The following is an 18,511-nucleotide window of genomic DNA, read 5'->3' as shown; positions in this document are numbered from 1 at the left end:
ACAACATGCAGAGAACAGACAAGAGACCTGGGGTGTTTCTAGAAGCAACAATCCCCATGCTTTTGCTGCAGCTTTTAATATTGAAAGGACAACACAACCAGTCAAGTAACTGGAACTTTTTCAAATGGAATTACGTCAAACATGTTCATTATCAATTACAAAAACAGAGAACCAGCATTCGCTAGCATGCCAGCCCTGATACCCACCTCCTGCACAACGCTCACTACCTACTGCTGCAATATACAGTTGTGCAATACCTCTCTGTTCCCAGCTCCTTTATCTCACCTGCTCAGTAGCTCCAAGCAAGAAATGGGCCCGGGCGGCGCCGCGCCGAAATGGGCCCGGGCGGCGCCGCGCCGAAATGGGCCCGGGCGGCGCCGCGCCGAAATGGGCCCGGGCGGCGCCGCGCCGAAATGGGCCCGGGCGGCGCCGCGCCGAAATGGGCCCGGGCGGCGCCGCGCCGAAATGGGCCCGGGCGGCGCCGCGCCGAAATGGGCCCGGGCGGCGCCGCGCCGAAATGGGCCCGGGCGGCGCCGCGCCGAAATGGGCCCGGGCGGCGCCGCGCCGAAATGGGCCCGGGCGGCGCCGCGCCGAAATGGGCCCGGGCGGCGCCGCGCCGAAATGGGCCCGGGCGGCGCCGCGCCGAAATGGGCCCGGGCGGCGCCGCGCCGAAATGGGCCCGGGCGGCGCCGCGCCGAAATGGGCCCGGGCGGCGCCGCGCCGAAATGGGCCCGGGCGGCGCCGCGCCGAAATGGGCCCGGGCGGCGCCGCGCCGAAATGGGCCCGGGCGGCGCCGCGCCGAAATGGGCCCGGGCGGCGCCGCGCCGAAATGGGCCCGGGCGGCGCCGCGCCGAAATGGGCCCGGGCGGCGCCGCGCCGAAATGGGCCCGGGCGGCGCCGCGCCGAAATGGGCCCGGGCGGCGCCGCGCCGAAATGGGCCCGGGCGGCGCCGCGCCGAAATGGGCCCGGGCGGCGCCGCGCCGAAATGGGCCCGGGCGGCGCCGCGCCGAAATGGGCCCGGGCGGCGCCGCGCCGAAATGGGCCCGGGCGGCGCCGCGCCGAAATGGGCCCGGGCGGCGCCGCGCCGAAATGGGCCCGGGCGGCGCCGCGCCGAAATGGGCCCGGGCGGCGCCGCGCCGAAATGGGCCCGGGCGGCGCCGCGCCGAAATGGGCCCGGGCGGCGCCGCGCCGAAATGGGCCCGGGCGGCGCCGCGCCGAAATGGGCCCGGGCGGCGCCGCGCCGAAATGGGCCCGGGCGGCGCCGCGCCGAAATGGGCCCGGGCGGCGCCGCGCCGAAATGGGCCCGGGCGGCGCCGCGCCGAAATGGGCCCGGGCGGCGCCGCGCCGAAATGGGCCCGGGCGGCGCCGCGCCGAAATGGGCCCGGGCGGCGCCGCGCCGAAATGGGCCCGGGCGGCGCCGCGCCGAAATGGGCCCGGGCGGCGCCGCGCCGAAATGGGCCCGGGCGGCGCCGCGCCGAAATGGGCCCGGGCGGCGCCGCGCCGAAATGGGCCCGGGCGGCGCCGCGCCGAAATGGGCCCGGGCGGCGCCGCGCCGAAATGGGCCCGGGCGGCGCCGCGCCGAAATGGGCCCGGGCGGCGCCGCGCCGAAATGGGCCCGGGCGGCGCCGCGCCGAAATGGGCCCGAATAGACTTATTCTCTACAGATGAAGGAGGTGACCCTGCTCACTCTCTAAGCACTACTGCATTTATGTGGTCAAGGAACCCTATCCCACGGTTTCCCAAAAACAATGTACCTTTTCTTTTTCTTCGTATCTTTTATTTACGTAGAAAGAAAAATCTAGGAGCAGAACTGATTATACGCCAAAAAAAAAAAAAAAAAAGATCAATTCTGTCCCACTCACAGGAAAAATCACTTACTTCAGTAGGCTGAGATCCAAAAGGCTATGCTCATGGGTCAAAACACACTACAGGACACTGGGGCCAGGCCCTCCGCTGCACCCACTTAAAACCCATCCCTACACTCACCAAGGTACAACCCCTAACCAAACACAGACGCAGCATTTCAGATTCAACACAGTTTTCAGAACTGCTGGAAAGCAAGCTTCATACTCAGCGAGGCGTGCCCAGGCTACACAGGACGGGGCTTCTGGCAACTCTTTGCCTACCAAAGAAGACAGCCATCAGCACCTGCTTTTTTCCGATTCTAAAGACTAACATCACAGCCCACATTGCCTGGGACACCTGATGAACAGAAGGGAAAGCAGCCATACCGTTTTCAAGCCATCCCTGCACGTGTCGCTCCTCGATGATCTGCAACCTCTTCTCAAATCCTCAACTGCTTCTGTGGAGAGCCTGCCATGGCACCTGCAAAGCAAGACCCTTCGCAGTCACCTCGTGCTACTTGACCGTTCTGCTCCAATCCAGCTCACAAACAGCCCGCCCTTCTCGTGCTGCTCTTCAGAGTGCAGCTTGGCCCCTCTGAGCCTGTGCGACACACCTGTGAAACAAAAAGAAAAGCATAGGCTGAAGCAGCATCCAAAGACACAGCACAGCTAGGACAGTTACTCTCATCTGCTCCCTTACCTCGGGCCCCCTCACCTGCCCTCGAGGAAGATGCTTCCATCTGCTCTCAAGCCAGCTACAGCACACCTCTGAAATATAAACAGGATTTTTACTGTATTTTGTGCAGTTAAGTAACTGCAGTGAAAACCGCACCACTAAAGTAACGGCTAGATCTGCTCATCTCTTACCTTGCTAAAAGAAGCTGTGGTCAAGTCCTGTGTTGTACACTGTGTTTCAGCTTAAGCAAATGAAAACGGTCACAAGATAATCATTCAGCTGCCAGCATTAGCACCTATCCCTCAACAACACAAAGGGACCCCATTTACAATATTATCAGTTCAAAACAGCAGCCCCCTTACCTCAGCACCTCAGAAGTAGATCAAGCCAGTCACCGAGCTGCCTACGGAGCGCTGAACAGTTCCAGAAGGAGCTCTTTCCTGTGAGCAGTTCCTACTAAGGTACACACTCTACTGGGGACAGGAAAGATATAAAAATAAAAGTTTCAAAACCCCATATCTGTAAGCTTTCAAGATTCAACAGTGCACCCTTCAAGCATTATGCGAGCATCTGCTCGCAAGCAGATCAACTCTGCCAAATCCACATCTCCCAACCTCCAGAGATGACTGTGCCAGCTGCCCTTCAGTATGCGCCCAGAGGCAAACCGGATGTCTTTGCCAAAACACTCCCGACAATGTATTCGTACACCCATGCACTGCCACATTAGATGTCATCACTAACTGCCAGGCAGGACAGCTTCAGACCAAACACATACACACACATGACACGTTAGATGTCATCACTAACTGCCAGGCAGGACAGCTTCAGACCAAACACATACACACACAGGCACGCCACAAACACCACCGACCAACTCGGGGCCGCCACTGCTGTCCACTCACCCTCATGCTTCGTTCAAGCTTCCGTGCCTATGCTCTGAGCTACAAGAAACAAAGAGAGAAGGTCACATCCACAATGGATACGCAAACAGTGCAGCACATGCAGAGGACTCAAACACAGAGACCAGAGCTAGACAAATAAAAAAAAAAAAAAAAAATGAAGTCCACGAATGCCACAAGGCCATGAATGCATAGCAGCACCGGCAGGGGTAATGACAGACATACCCTTTGCAGATGAAAAAGGTGACCCTGCTCAGTCTCTTGGTAATACTGCACCAACGCGGTCAAGCCTCTTCTAGCATGTAATCAAGCAGGTTTAAGTCCTCTGGAGAGTTACACAACTGGGTTGATTCATCTAGAGATTAAAATACAGATCAAACACAGGAGCATAAGCCACCATCCCAAAAAACAGTGAGCCAGCAACCACTACTAAATATCCCTCTATTAAGTGAATTCCAAGCACTTAGAATTCCAGAAATCCATAGACTCCAGCCTGCCTAGAGAACCCTGCAACTGACTGAAGGAAAAACAAAACACTTACCCCAAAGAGCAGCCCAGGCAGAAGGAGCTCTCTGACAGCATACTTGGGGCTCATATACCTTTTGGTCCCACCCAGCACCCAAACCCAATCACCTGGGAAAGGGGAGGGGCAAAGCACATGAAAGTAGAAAGAGGAGGAGCAGCAGCTGTGGTTTATTTACTTATTTATAAGGCTTAGCTCAACAGCATGCAGAGTGCAGACAAGAGAACTGGGGTGTTTCTAGAAGCAACAATCCCCATGCTTTCGCTGCAGCTTTGAATATTGAAAGGACAATACAAACAAGCAAGCAACTGAAGCTTTTTCAGCTCGAATTAGCTCAAACTTTTATTTACATAGAAAGAAAGATCTAGGAGCAGAACAGATTATACACCAACAAAATCAATTCCGTTCCACTCGCAGCAAAAATCACTTACTTCAGTAGGCTATCTGAGAACCAAAAGGCTATGCTCATGGGTCAAAACACACTACAGGACACTGGGGCCGGGCCCTCCGCTGCACCCACTTAAAATCCATCCTTACACTCACCAAGATGCAACCCCAAACCAAACACAGATGCAGCGTTTCAGCCTCAACACAGTTTTCAGAACTGCTGGAAAGCAGGCTTCATACTCAGCGAGGCGTGCCCAGGCTACACAGGACGGGGCTTCTGGCAACTCTTTGCCTACCAAAGAAGACAGCCATCAGCACCTGCTTTTTTCCGATTCTAAAGACTAACATCACAGCCCACATTGCCTGGGACACCTGATGAACAGAAGAGAAAGCAGCCATACCGTTTTCAAGCCATCCCTGCACGTGTCGCTCCTCGATGATCTGCAACCTCTTCTCAAATCCTCAACTGCTTCTGTGGAGAGCCTGCCATGGCACCTGCAAAGCAAGACCCTTCGCAGTCACCTCGTGCTACTTGACCATTCTGCTCCAATCCAGCTCACAAACAGCCCGCCCTTCTCGTGCTGCTCTTCAGAGTGCAGCTTGGCCCCTCTGAGCCTGTGCGACACACCTGTGAAACAAAAAGAAAAGCATAGGCTGAAGCAGCATCCAAAGACACAGCACAGCTAGGACAGTTACTCTCATCTGCTCCCTTACCTCGGGCCCCCTCACCTGCCCTCGAGGCAGCTGCTTCCATCTGCTCTCTTAGGCCAGCTACAACACCTCTGAAATATAAATAGGATTTTTACTGTACTTTGTGCAGTTAAGTAACTGCAGTGACAACTGCACCCCTAAAGTACCTGCCACATCTGTTCATCGCTCACCTTGCCAAAAGCAGCTCCGGTCAAGTCCCGTGTTGTACACTGTGTTTCAGCTTTAACAAATGAAAACGGTCACAAGATAATCATTCAGCTGCCAGCATTAGCACCTATCCCTCAACAACACAAAGGGACTCCATTTACAATATTATCATTTCAAAACAGCAGCCCCCATACCTCAGAAGTAGACCAAGCCAGTCACTGAGCTGCCTACCCAGTGCTGAACAGTTCCAGAAGGAGCTCTTTCCTGTGACAGGTTCCTCCAAAGGTTTACACTCTACTGGGGACAGGATAGAAAAAAAAAAATAAAAGTTTCAAAACCCCATATCTGTAAGCTTTCAAGATTCGACAGACCTCCTCAAGCACACTGTTCAAGCACTTATGCGAGCAGCTGCTCGCAAGCAGCTCAACTCTCCCCCCCCACACACATCTGACAAACACCACAGAGATGACTGTGCCTGCTGCCCTTCAGTACGTGCCCAGAGGCAGACCAGATGTCGTCGCCAACACAGTCCAGACAATGTATTAGTACACCCATGCACTGCCACGTTAGATGTCATCACTAACTGCCAGGCAGGACAGCTTCAGACCAAACACATACACACACAGGCACGCCACAAACACTACAAGCAAAACACACAACATGGCACAAGAAAAAGCGACCCCCAGAGGGAAGCCCTATGGCAACAGCAAGTCAGAACAGGTGCTCTGCAGCAGACCCAAGGAGAGACTCAAATGTCACGACATGTGACTGGAAGCAACTGCCAAAACTGGGATGATGGAGGCCTAAAAAGCCTGCCTTCAAGACAAGAGACCAGAAGGATGGGGAGAGAAAACCCCATAAGAAGATGCTTAGGTAATCGATTCCCAAGCAAGAGCTCCTGATGCAGCCCAGATGACTTCTGCAAGAATGAGGATGGAAACAGACACGATCTCAAACCGAATACGATGCAGAAGACCTGAAACAGATCTGCACTTCAAGCAGCGACTGCAAGACAAGAAGTGCTCGGATCAGAGTCATGATGACAAAACAAGCACTGAGGCCCTTCAGCACCGCTACCAAGTCGCCTGTCTAGTCAGTCCAGTCTAAAAAGCTAGAAGGATATCAAGACCTGAGAAGCACAGAACAGACATTGCAGAAGCAACACCACAAGACAGACAAACAGAAGGAAACTGTCCTGCCTGGTGCACCCACTCACGCTACAAAATAATCCCGCTGCTTCTATTAGCCTGGTGACCCAGCCACAAGCAGCCTGAACGTGACCCAGCCTGAGCCACCCTCACAGTGGCACCAAGTCTATTCAGCCAGCTGGCTCCATGCTGCTCTGGCTCCCAGCTCCCATTAGCCACCCCAGATACGCAAATACCAGGTGCCCCCCAACTTAGCTCTCAGGTTGCTGCATGGTAAATTCCCTCCGCCTCAAGAAATGCACGGGCACTGATTGTCATCTTAGTCAATTGCCAGGCTCATCATCAGCTGCAAAAACAGACTACCAGCATTCACTAGTATGCCAGCCATGATGCCCACCTTCTCCACAATGCTGACTACTGCTGATGCAACATACGATTCTGCTCACCTGTTCCTCTCCAAATCCAAGCTCCAACAGTGCAACCAGTATCATCCACACCACCTGGGAAAACAAAGGGACTAAATGATCGTTACGTTCGTAACACATCACCCAATGGTGTTTTTTTTGTTGTTGTTGTTTTTTGTGCATGTGTGTGTTTCCTGTATTTATTTTTTTAGTCTGCTTTAGCTGAACAGCATGCAGAGTGCAGACAAGAGAACTGGGGTGTTTCTAGAAGCAACAATCCCCATGCTTTTGCTGCAGCTTTGAATATTAAAAGGACAATACGACCCAGCAAGTAACTGGAACTTGCTTAACTGGAATTAGCTCAAACTTTTCTTCACATTGAAAGAAAAATCTAGGAGCAGAACACATTATACACCAACAAAATTGATTCCATTTCATCCCCAGAAAAAAAAAAATCACATACTCTCATCCCCTCCTGTACCTCAGCCGCTTGCCTGCCCCACGTGGCACATGCTTCCATCTGTTCCCTTTACCCACTTATAGCACCTCTAAAAGGCAAACTGGAATTTTACTCTATTGGATGTAGGAAAATAACTGCAGTGACAACCGCGCCCCAAAAACAACAGTTACCTCTGCTCATCACGCACCAGAGTCACCGCAGAGGCAGCTCGGGTCAAGACGTCCTGCACTGCGCACTGCATTTCACCCTGAACAAAAGGCAAAACACAGGCAGAAGATAAACATTCAGCTGACAGCTGTAGCACCCATCCCTCAACAACAAAAGGGACCCCATCTTTAGTTTTATCCTTTCAAAACAGCAGGCCACTTGCCTCTGTACCTGCAAATTAGGTCCAAGCTTGAAAGGAGCGGCCAGCATCACCCACGCCACCTGGGAACACAAAAGGACACAACGACCACTGTGCTTGCAAGCACACACCTGCCACACTGCTCCTCTATCCCAAACAGCCTCACCTCAGACCCTCACAGAAAAACACCTGAGCGTCTTCCCTTCGCTTCGGATAAGGGATGACCAGGCTGACAACACTCACCTTCCCTCAGAGCTTCGTGACACGAGGATTTCCCTTCCCTGTCCACAACTGCACAAAGCACCTGTAGAGACAAGAGAAAAGCACACTCTGAGGCACCTCACAGCCACAGCATACCTGTTGCAATAATACCTCTCTTCCCAGCTCCTGTACTTCAGCTGCTCACCAGCTCTAACTCAGATTCTTCGTTCACAGCACCACTGCAAACTCTGCCCGGGACACACAACATACGCTACACAAGCTACATTGCTTAAGACACACGAGCTGGAAAGTTCCAGCCCAACAATTAGTCACGTCGCACAGGAAGGATGCCGCATACTCCTAGAAACCAAACCTACCAGTCCTGAGCAGCTCCCCACCTCCTCATTCTAACCACACTCAGCACACACACTATTTGACCCTCAAAAAAAAAAAAAAAAAAAAAAAAAAAAAAAAAAAAGAACATGCATACACACAAAGAAAAACAAAAAAGAAAACTGAGCTCCACAAGATCCAAAAAGACATGCACACACACACACAAGCCTCGGCAGGGGTAATCACAGACTTACCCTTTGCAGAGGAAAGAGGTGACTCTGATACAACCCTACTCAGTCTCTTGGTAATGCTGCATCTACACTGCCAAGCCACACGTAGCATGCAGTCAAGCTGGTTTTAGTCCTCTGGTGAGTTACACCACTGATTTTATACATCTAGAGATTAAAATATAGCTTAAAAAACAGAAGAGTATCCCACCATCCCAAGAAAAAAAACAGTGAGCCAGCAGCTCCCACTAAACATCCCTCTACTAAGTGAATTCCAAGCACTTAAAACCCAGAAATCCATAGACTCCAGCCTGCCTAAACAACCCTGCAACGGACTGAAGGAAAAACAAAGCACTGACCCCAAAGAGCAGCCCAGGCAGAATGAGCTCCCTGATGGCATGCCTGGGGCTCATATAGCATTTAGCCCCGCCCAGCACCCAAACCCAATCACCTGGGAAAGGGGAGGGGCAAAGCACATGAAAGTAGGAAGAGAGCAAAAGAAGCAGCTGTGTTTTTTTTTTTCCTTTGTTTTTTAAAATCTGTTTTATCTCAAAAACATTCAGAGAGCAGACAAGAGACCTGTGGTGTTTCTAGAAGCAAAAATCCCCTTTTGCTTTTGCTGCAGCTTTTAATGTTGAACTGATAACGTCACCAAGCAAGTAACTGAAACTTCTTCAACTGGAATTAGTTTAAACACGCTCACTGTCATCTGTAAACACAGAGAACCAGCATTCACTAGCCCTAACCCCTAACCCCAACCCTCACCCTAAACTCTAACCCTATCCCCAGCCCTAGTCCCTAACCCCAACCCTAGTTCCCGAGAACTTCATTTCCTGGCACCCTCTGGGCGCTCAACATGGCCTCCCGGAGGTCCGGAGTCCCAGAACTTCATTTCCCGGTATGCTCTGGGCACTCAACATGGCCTCCCGGAAGTCCGGAGTCCCAGAACTTCATTTCCCGGTATGCTCTGGGCACTCAACATGGCCTCCCGGAAGTCCGGAGTCCCAGAACTTCATTTCCCGGTATGCTCTGGGCACTCAACATGGCATCCCGGAAGTCCGGAGTCCCAGAACTACATTTCCCGGCATGCTCTGGGCACCCAACATGGCCTCCCGGAAGTTCGGAGTCCCAGAACTACATTTTCCGGCATGCTCTGGGCACCCAACATGGCCTCCCGGAAGTTCGGAGTCCCAGAACTACATCTCCCGGCATGCTCTGGGCACCCAACATGGCCTCCCGGAAGTTCGGAGTCCCAGAACTACATCTCCCGGCATGCTCTGGGCACCCAACATGGCCTCCCGGAAGTTCGGAGTCCCAGAACTACATCTCCCGGCATGCTCTGGGCAGTCAACACGGCCTACCGGAAGCCTGGTGCCGGAAAACTACACCTACCAGAATTCCCTGGACAGCCAGCACGGCCAATCAGAGGCCGAGTTTTCGAGAACTACATTTAACAGCACTCACTGTAACCCTAGCCCTTCCCGCCCTTACACAAAAAAGTCTCAAGGCCTAACCCTACAAATCCTCGAAACCCCTACAGACCTAACCCAAACTATTTACCACACTAAACCCCTGAAGTCCTATGCCTAAAACCCCTAACCCAATAAATTAAGACGCTCAAATCCCAAACCCGCAACATTAAGATGCTCAAATCCCAAACCCAAAAAAACAGGACACTCAAATCCCAAACCCCCTTCCAAAAAAGAAAAAGAAAAATCAAGAAAAAAAAATCAAACAAAACAAAAACAACAAAAGGGGTAGATCTGGTGGCATCTGCCCCGTAACCCTGCAAAAATCACGAGGGACCTAGAACAACAAAGCAAACACATAAAGTAACATTGACATCCCATCCATAAATGTGCTATAACAATTAATCACCTCCAAAGAGCTTCAAGCAATACATGCACATACTACTAGATCGGTTTCCTCTAAAAGATCGTACCAGACCCTAACCCACCAAAAGAACTCTGCATGTAGCTAACAGAAGCATAAACAAAGCACTGACCCCAAAGAGCAGCCCAGGCAGAAGGAGCTCTCTGATGCCATGCCTGGGGCTCCTATACCATTTGGCCCAGCCCAGCACCCAAACCCAATCACCTGGGAAAGAGGAGGGGGCAAACCACAAGAAAGAGAGCAGGAGCAGCAGCAGCTGTGTTCTTTTATTTATTTATTTATTTGTTTTTTTGTGCCTTTCCCTAGTTTACAGCATGCAGAGTGCAGACAAAAGAACTGGGGTGTTTCTAGAAGCAAAATATACCGTATTTATGCCTCAGCTTTGAACATAGAAAGGACAATACAACCAAGAAAGTAAATGAAATATTTTCCACGGGAATTAGCTCAAACCTCTCATTTACATATGAAGAAAAATCTAGGAGTGTAGGAAATTACACATCAAAAAAAAAGACGTAATAAGCAACGTGCATGCGTGGCGCCCGGCTGCCTGCAGTACCCCAAAGTGGCCAGCAGGTGGCGGCAGAGGGCGCACGCGGAGGACACCGCGCATGCGCAGCCCCCGGCTGCCTACAGTACCGCTTTCCCACCAGCAGATGGCGGCAGATGGCGCCCGAGGGCGCCACCGCGCATGCGCGTAACCCGGCCGCCTGCAGTACCCGATTCCGACCAGCAGGTGGCGGCAGAGGGCGCCCGCGGGCGTCACCGCGCATGCGCGCCTAACGTCCGCCTTCAGCACTCGTTTTCCACCAGCAGGTGGCGGCAGAGGGCGCCCGCGCGCGCCACCGCGCATGCGCGCCCCCCGTCCGCCTGCAGTACTCGATTGCCACCGACAGGTGGCGGCAGAGGGCGCCCGCGGGTGTCACCGCGCATGCGCGGACCCCGGCCGCCTGCAGTACCCGATTCCGACCAGCAGGTGGCGGCAGAGGGCGCCCGCGGGTGTCACCGCGCATGCGCGGACCCCGGCCGCCTGCAGTACTCGATTCCGACCAGCAGGTGGCGGCAGAGGGCGCCCGCGGTCGTCACCGCGCATGCGCGCCTAACGTCCGCCTGCAGTACCCGATTCCCACCAACAGGTGGCGGCAGAGGGCGCCCGCGGGCGCCACCGCGCATGCGCGCCCCCCGTCCGCCTGCAGTACTCGATTGCCACCGACAGGTGGCGGCAGAGGGCGCCCGCTGGCTCTGCCGCGCATGCGCGGACCCCGGCCGCCTGCAGTACCCGATTCCGACCAGCAGGTGGCGGCAGAGGGCGCCCGCGGTCGTCACCGCGCATGCGCGCCTAACGTCCGCCTGCAGTACCCGATTCCCACCAACAGGTGGCGGCAGAGGGCGCCCGCGGGCGCCACCGCGCATGCGCGCCCCCCGTCCGCCTGCAGTACTCGATTGCCACCGATAGGTGGCGGCAGAGGGCGCCCGCTGGCTCTGCCGCGCATGCGCGGACCCCGGCCGCCTGCAGTACCCGATTCCGACCAGCAGGTGGCGGCAGAGGGCGCCCGCGGTCGTCACCGCGCATGCGCGCCTAACGTCCGCCTGCAGTACCCGATTCCCACCAACAGGTGGCGGCAGAGGGCGCCCGCGGGCGCCACTGCGCATGCGCACCCACCGTCTGCCTGCAGTACCTGTTTTCCAACAGCAGGTGGCGGCAGAGGGCGCCCGCGGTCGTCACCGCGCATGCGCGCCTAACGTCCGCCTGCAGTACCCGATTCCCACCAACAGGTGGCGGCAGAGGGCGCCCGCGGGCGCCACTGCGCATGCGCACCCACCGTCTGCCTGCAGTACCTGTTTTCCAACAGCAGGTGGCGGCAGAGGGCGCCCGCGGTCGTCACCGCGCATGCGCGGTCCCCGGCCGCCTGCAGTACCTGTTTTCCACCAGCAGGTGGCGGCAGAGGGCGCCCGTGGGAGCCACCGCGCATGCGCACCCCCCGCCCGCCTGCAGTACCCGATTCCCACCAACAGGTGGCGGCAGAGGGCGCCCGCGGGCGCCACCGCGCATGCGCGGACCCCGACCGCCTTCAGCACTCGTTTTCTACCAGCAGGTGGCGGCAGAGGGCGCCCGCGGGCGCCACCGCGCATGCGCGGACCCCGGCCGCCTGCAGTACTCGATTGCCACCGGAGGTGGCGGCAGAGAGCGCCCGCGTGCGCCACCGCGCATGCGCAGACCCCGGCCGCCTGCAGTATTCGTTTTCCACCAGCAGGTGGCGGCAGAGGGCGCCCGTGGGCTCCACCGCGCATGCGCGTCCTCCGGCCGCCTGTAGTACTCCTTTCCCACCAGCAGGTGGAGGCAGAGGGCGCCCGCGGGCGCTACCGCGCATGCGCGGACCCCGGCTGCCTGCAGTGCTCGTTTTCCACCAGCAGGAGGCGTCACAGGGCACCCGCGGGCGCCACCTCGCACGCGCGGCCGCCGGCCGCCTGTAGTACCCCTTTCCCACCACCAGATGGCGGCAGAGGGCGCCATCTGTTGCCATCGCGCATGCGTGGAGTTCGGCCGCCTGCAGTATTTACTTCCCACCAGCACGTGGCGTTCAACCCTGCTGTTAAATACCTGCAGTATGGGATGAGAACGCAAGAAACCCTTACTGTGGCTTAATTAATTGGTGCAGCATTCCAAGTTTATGTATGGTACCAAGAACTGGTCTTGAATCAGGTCCTCCGTAGACAGGAATCCTTGAGTTCTTTATTTGCCTGGATTTTCCAAATTGAGCATGGACCAAATTGAGTTCAGCCCCTCCTTGTGCCACAGAACTTGTAAAAATGTCCAAATTGTCTGTAACAGGTGTATTTTCTATGAAAGTATTAATACACTACCTCCCCTTGTCCCTCTTCCTGGGTATTGTACAATAATATTTTCACTGGTCATGATTAATGGCATTTTTAGGAGTTTTACTATTACTGGCCAATTATTTTTGATTTTAGAAAAATAAAAAACACACACCGTGCACCATGTCACCAGGTGATTCCGTTTAATAGTCTCTGCATTACCAATATTTGAAAAGAAAATTCACTAGGGGAAGTTCAAAAGTCTGCAGCTATTACCAATAAAGACGGTGTAAGTAAACTTCTCAATATTGCTTTTGGTGTTTCATGAGAAAAAAAACATTGCGGCTATGTTTTCTCATCTGTAAGGTTTTGGGGGGGTAGACAGAAAAGCAATCCAAAATTCTTAGCATGTTGCCTGAGAATCACGGTTTACAGTTACTCGATGTCTTCCGGTCTCACAGGATGAGGAAGAGGTATAATAGATTTCTTCTCCGTATCTCTGGAAAGTGCTTTTCTCATATCTGTAGCAAGAGGAACAAGATGTTGTTGTAACAAGAGTTGTTGCACAAAGCCATACTAAGCGAATTCCCTATTACAGTTAGATTGAAAGTTACCACTTTCAATCAAGCTAATTTTGGCAGCAATGTTAACAATTCAAATCATTAGTGCGGCACAAAATTCAGCTGAATGTCAAGAAAATGGCAGGCTAAAAGGGCAAACATGACTTAAGTCATCTGCAACAACTGTAGTTGTCTGTCCACAGCCTTTGTATTTCGTATGTTACTTTAATCTGAAACGATGAATGGATGAACAGAAAAGATACACAGCAAGCCCAAAGAAGCTTTCGTGGAGGACACTTACAGGAAAAAATACCTTGCAATAACAAGCACCTAGTACTCCTGTTTTTTTAACACAGTACTTGAAATTTCCATAACCTTTGTCCTTTAAATTGAAAAGGCCACCCAATTCTCTGTCACTGTGGACCATTAGCCTCTGTAAGATTTTAATTGGCTGAGAAAAACAATTCCTCAAGTCCATATAATCAAGGGACAACAAAACAAATGGGGGGGGGGGGGGGACCGTCACAGAAAAGGAGGGAAGAGAAAGGAAGAAGAAGTAAAGCACAGCCATTCCTCTTCCCAGTGGCATCAGGAAGAAGTCCAGGCACCTGCCAGGAGCATTCTTTCCATTAGATAAGTAACCGAACGTTATTTATCCTTACTCACAGAATAACATGTCTTTGTACTTGATAGCTTACTCATCTGGTATTTTATTTTACCATGGATACAATGCAACGTGCAAACCACAAGGTTGAGTTTTTTAACAGATATTAATCCTCAGCAGGAAAAGCTATCTAAAGGAAGAAGTAAAATCCCATTAAACAACCACCACCTTAACTTTTTCCCTATAAACAAAACACAGGGACAACCCTGGGACACACAAGAGGACCTTTCCATTCAACGTGGGGTAGAACAAGTACTTACCATAAGCATCCTCATCAGGCTCTCCATTGCTAGCAGAATAGTACTCTAACACTGTCCGGTACACACTGTAGCCCAGTTGCTTATACATGTTTACCGCAACCTGATTTGATACTCTCACAAAGAGATCAACGAAAAATCCGCCCTTTCTTTTAAAAAATAAACAAAACACAGTAAGAACGAGCAGGTGAATATATTTCCAATTAAAAACCCACAACATGTAACCAAGAACAGGTCTGATGAGGCAATACACTAATCAGGTATGTTTCACGCTGTAATAACAGATGCACTCCTTTTACCACGGGACAAGCCCAGTATTGGCATAAGTTATTTTTTTTGGTCACATGAACAATCTTCTACACCATCCAGTGCACTCAGAATTATTAACAAAAAGAACAGGGCCAGCCAAATACCCACAGAAGCCTCATTTTCACATATATATATATTCATATATATATATATATATATATGATTATTTTAATTATAATCCGTACTTTAGATGCATTTACATTGCACTAGCTTAGGGACTACCCCCTTCAAAATGAACAGGGGAAGAAAAATCAGTCTCACAATTCAGTTGCCTAACAGCAACTGAGGAGACAGCCCTCAGTATGCAAGTTCTTCAAAGAATAAAGCAATTTGGGGATTCAACCAACCACGATAGGGTTGCCCTACTGGCACGAGCTAGGGACATTTCCCTTATGTGTTCATTTTCTGCAGGTACGAGTAAGCCAGCATGAGATGGAAAATAAGCTAAGTTACTGTCTGCAGCACTACATTTGCGTAATATTGCATCCAAGGGAACCCGCACAAAGCCCACAGACGCTAAACAAGTATGTTGGGGGCACTGTGGAAAACACTGTTGGTAGGAAAAGAACTTCACAAAATATCAAGAAAAGGATAATTTATACTGTGTCTTTGCTGCAATTTAGACTACTTCCCATTCATCATGGCAAGTGAGCTTTCATAGAAATCAAGACATTTTAAAATGCCGAGCGAAGTTTTTAGCTCTTGTTCTCTAACTACAGGGAATTTCAGTCAGTTGGGGGCACTATTTAATAGAGAAGTCCGGGAGTCTGGGTACGTTTCATGTAAAACAAATACCTAAACCAGGGACAAAAGTCTACAGAAAGAATACTTTACAAGATCAGCTTAAAGAGAAGGGTAATACTCACTTTTCTGAGATTTCTTCCAATAGTTCCATCAACTTGGCAGCCAAACCCAGCCGTCGAAATTCTGGTGCAACAGAGAGAGCAGTAACATGTCCGTGCCATTCTTCCCTGGCCACAGAGCCTTCTGCTTTACCCATTACTGCGGACATACAGAGTATCAGCACAGCAGCACCTCTGGGACACCGCACCCCAGGTGTACATCGTTACAGAGGAGTATATGAACACATGCTGCAACAACTGTGGCAAAAAGCTGAACAAGGCATGTCTGTATTATCACTCTATGACTTAGCAACTCTGTACGGTTACGGGTCAAATATCAGAGCTTCAGAGAAAGGCAGACAAGGCCCCTGAAGGTCACATTTCCATCTGGATTCCAAGCTCTATTGGAAAGACCCCCAGATGCTAGTTCCTGATTTCACCAACTGCACGCTAACAGAACCTATTCTGACACCCAACTTCACCTACCGCAGACAATGCAGATGGTTCTCATACAGTTCTGCTTCATTGCATCAGACATCATTTTGCTCGTTTTACACTAGTCTCTTGACTAGCATTAAAAAAGTTAAATCATTTTTCAAAGTTTGTTTTTTGAGGAGTGCCTTCTAAATAAAAGCCTTAAGCAATTCTCACGAGTCTTTAAACGAGCAGAATTCGGGGTCTGACTGGAATAATGGAAGAACAGAGGGCTACAAGCCAAAAAACTAGTTCATCACCCTAGCAACTAAAGGAAATTTCTGGTTGCTTTGAGGGGGTAGAACTTGGGCAGCTTTGCTAATCTGGCAAAAGACAGCTTAGACCCTGCAAACACATTACATGTAGCCAAAAGAGGTGGGTTTTTCTGTTTGTTTGTTATTTTGGGGGGAGGGGGAAGAGTCGGGTGGGGAGCGGGGGTGTCTTTGGAGCTTGTTTCTACACAGCACCACACAAGCGTTAGATTGCGAACAACCCTTCAAACCTCCTGTCGCACGCAGTACTTCAGAAACACCCGTCACTCACAGCACCAATGCTTTAGGCTTCAACACATAGAACGGGCCATTTCCCCACTCTCTGCAAAGGCCTCCCGTCATGCCGGGGCAGCGATAACGAGGAGGGCGAACCGGCAGACAGCCCTAGTAGCGGGTACTGCTGGCGAACGCCACCGCGGCAAGGCAAGGCAAGGCAAGGCAAGGCTCGGCTCGGCTCCCCGGCCCAGGGCTGGCTCTCGGCGGGCGAAGGGAAGCCCGAGCCCGAGCCCGAGCCCGGAGCTCAGCGCCGCTCGCAGCGCGCCCGCCCCGCGGCCCGAGAGCAGCCGGAGCCCCCGCCGAGCGCTGCGGCCCCGGAGCGGCGGGGCCGGGGCCGGGGCCGGGACACTCACTGTAACCCATCAGCTCCCCGCCGGGCGCCTCCGCCACGATGAAGTACTCGGGCCAGTGCGCCAGGTACTGCAGGTAGAAGGGGATCCCGTACTGCGGTCGCCAGTTAAGGAGCACAGCCACACCGGCGCGGCGCCCCCCGAGGCCTCCCGCCAGGCGGCCGGCGGCAGCGGAAGGATACGGTCTCCGTCAGCGGGTCCAGGTTGCTGCGGGGAGAGCGAGGGAGGGAGGGAGAGAGAGAGAGAGACAGAGAGAGCGAGAGAGAGAGCGAGCAACGCTCAGCGCGGGCCCGGCCGGGCTGCGGGGCCGGGGCCGGCCCGGGGGGGTTGTGGGGTGTCACTCACATGTTGTTGAAGCGGAACAGGTCGTCGCAGGTGAAGGCGCGGAGCGACGTCATGGCGCTGCTGGGCCGCCGCCGCCGCCGGCGCTGCCCCGGAAATGCTCCCGCCGCCGCGGGGCCTCTTCCGGCGCGGAGGAGGGGCGGCTCCGCCGGCCCCGCCCCGCCCCACGGCCCGGCCCCGCCCCGCAGCCGCCCGCCCGGGCCGAGGCCGCGCCGCCAGGCGCCGTGCGCCAGGGCCAAGGCTCGCGGGGGACGCCGCGGCCGCCGCCTTGCCAAGCGACCCGTGCGGGCCCCCTTTGCTTTCCCCCGGCTCCCCCACGGCACCTCCGTGTCCTTCCTTCGGGCGCTTTGGGGCTCTGCGGGACATCGGACCCACACCCTGCCCTCTGAACCGCCCCGGTGCTTGGAGCTGCGGCTGCCTAAATTGCTCACCTGCCAGGAGTGCTGTTTGTTATACGGAAGGACGGAAGAAAAAAAAAATATATATATACCCTTCCAGTCACCCCGTTACTAGGCTACCGACACCCATGCTTGCGCCTCCGCGTGCACCGAGTGCACAGGCAGTACCGCTTACTTCCCTGTCTAATGCTTTTACAAAGCTACATCAACTCAGAAACGGTCGAATGTTTGTTTCCCTGTCACTATTTACCTGAATTCAATTTCTTCAGAAACGATTCAGAAAAAATTTCACCTATGCCTCGGCCTCCATCTTTCAAATGAATAGCTGAAGGAGAGCTGTGTTTCAACTGATTGTCAGAATTATATTTGCAGGCGTTGTCGCTGAATAACCAACGGCTTAAAGTTATCAGAATGAGCACAGAAACGTTCAGCTTCTTCAATACCCAGTTTCTTTCGAGACTTACAGGTGTCAGGCCACTTCATACAACACTAAGTTTTAGGATAATTCCTACGATCATGAGTTCATTTCTGCCGTGAAGGTATGTTCCTTCTTCCTCACAAGTTCATTTGTACATAAACTCAAGGTATTTCCACATACTGAACTCCCTGCAGATACATTCTTACTAGTCATTAAAGGGCCAAGAGAAATATTTATAGCAAATACGATTCTGATACATGTATGACAATTTATTGTACCACCATTCATATAAAGCATTTCAATTTAAAATGTTGAGAAACAATCTTAAATATTTGC

The 18,511-nt window shown here is 53.0% G+C and overlaps 1 protein-coding gene and 2 long non-coding RNA genes across 3 annotated transcripts; all 3 read right to left on the bottom strand.

The window, feature by feature from the left end:
* Positions 1-2,553: 2,553 nt before the first annotated feature.
* LOC311210957 lies at positions 2,554-4,929 on the bottom strand. Its single transcript, XR_014618567.1, has 7 exons — positions 4,731-4,929; positions 4,486-4,621; positions 3,645-3,774; positions 3,423-3,461; positions 2,883-2,993; positions 2,712-2,761; positions 2,554-2,612 (listed from the first exon to the last, which is right to left on the bottom strand). It is a non-coding gene; the product is annotated as an uncharacterized lncRNA (long non-coding RNA).
* Positions 4,930-5,083: 154 nt separating this feature from the next.
* Positions 5,084-6,259, bottom strand: LOC311210958. Its single transcript, XR_014618568.1, has 3 exons — positions 5,382-6,259; positions 5,211-5,260; positions 5,084-5,111 (listed from the first exon to the last, which is right to left on the bottom strand). It is a non-coding gene; the product is annotated as an uncharacterized lncRNA (long non-coding RNA).
* A 6,933-nt stretch (positions 6,260-13,192) lies between these two features.
* NAA20 (N-alpha-acetyltransferase 20, NatB catalytic subunit) lies at positions 13,193-17,469 on the bottom strand. Its single transcript, XM_084289036.1, has 6 exons — positions 17,363-17,469; positions 17,200-17,224; positions 17,021-17,111; positions 15,670-15,805; positions 14,498-14,643; positions 13,193-13,534 (listed from the first exon to the last, which is right to left on the bottom strand). The coding sequence occupies exons 1-6, from the start codon at positions 17,413-17,415 to the stop codon at positions 13,449-13,451; spliced, it is 537 nt and encodes a 178-aa protein (XP_084145162.1). The 5' UTR covers positions 17,416-17,469; the 3' UTR covers positions 13,193-13,448.
* Between the last annotated feature and the right edge of the window lie 1,042 nt (positions 17,470-18,511).

Source organism: Netta rufina (genome assembly GCF_964035555.1).
Source record: "Netta rufina genome assembly, chromosome: 6".
Taxonomy (NCBI): domain Eukaryota; kingdom Metazoa; phylum Chordata; class Aves; order Anseriformes; family Anatidae; genus Netta; species Netta rufina.
This window is presented reverse-complemented; position numbering and strand designations above follow the sequence as displayed.

Excerpts from the sequence above, each read along its gene's own strand:
- NAA20 (XM_084289036.1), bottom strand. The coding sequence starts at position 17,415 with ATGACGTCGCTCCGCGCCTTCACCTGCGACGACCTGTTCCGCTTCAAC. Across the intron at positions 14,644-15,669 it reads TTGGAAGAAATCTCAGAAAA|AAAGGGCGGATTTTTCGTTG; the intron begins GTGAGTATTACC and ends ATTTTTTAAAAG. Across the intron at positions 13,535-14,497 it reads GCCTGATGAGGATGCTTATG|ATATGAGAAAAGCACTTTCC; the intron begins GTAAGTACTTGT and ends CTCTTGCTACAG.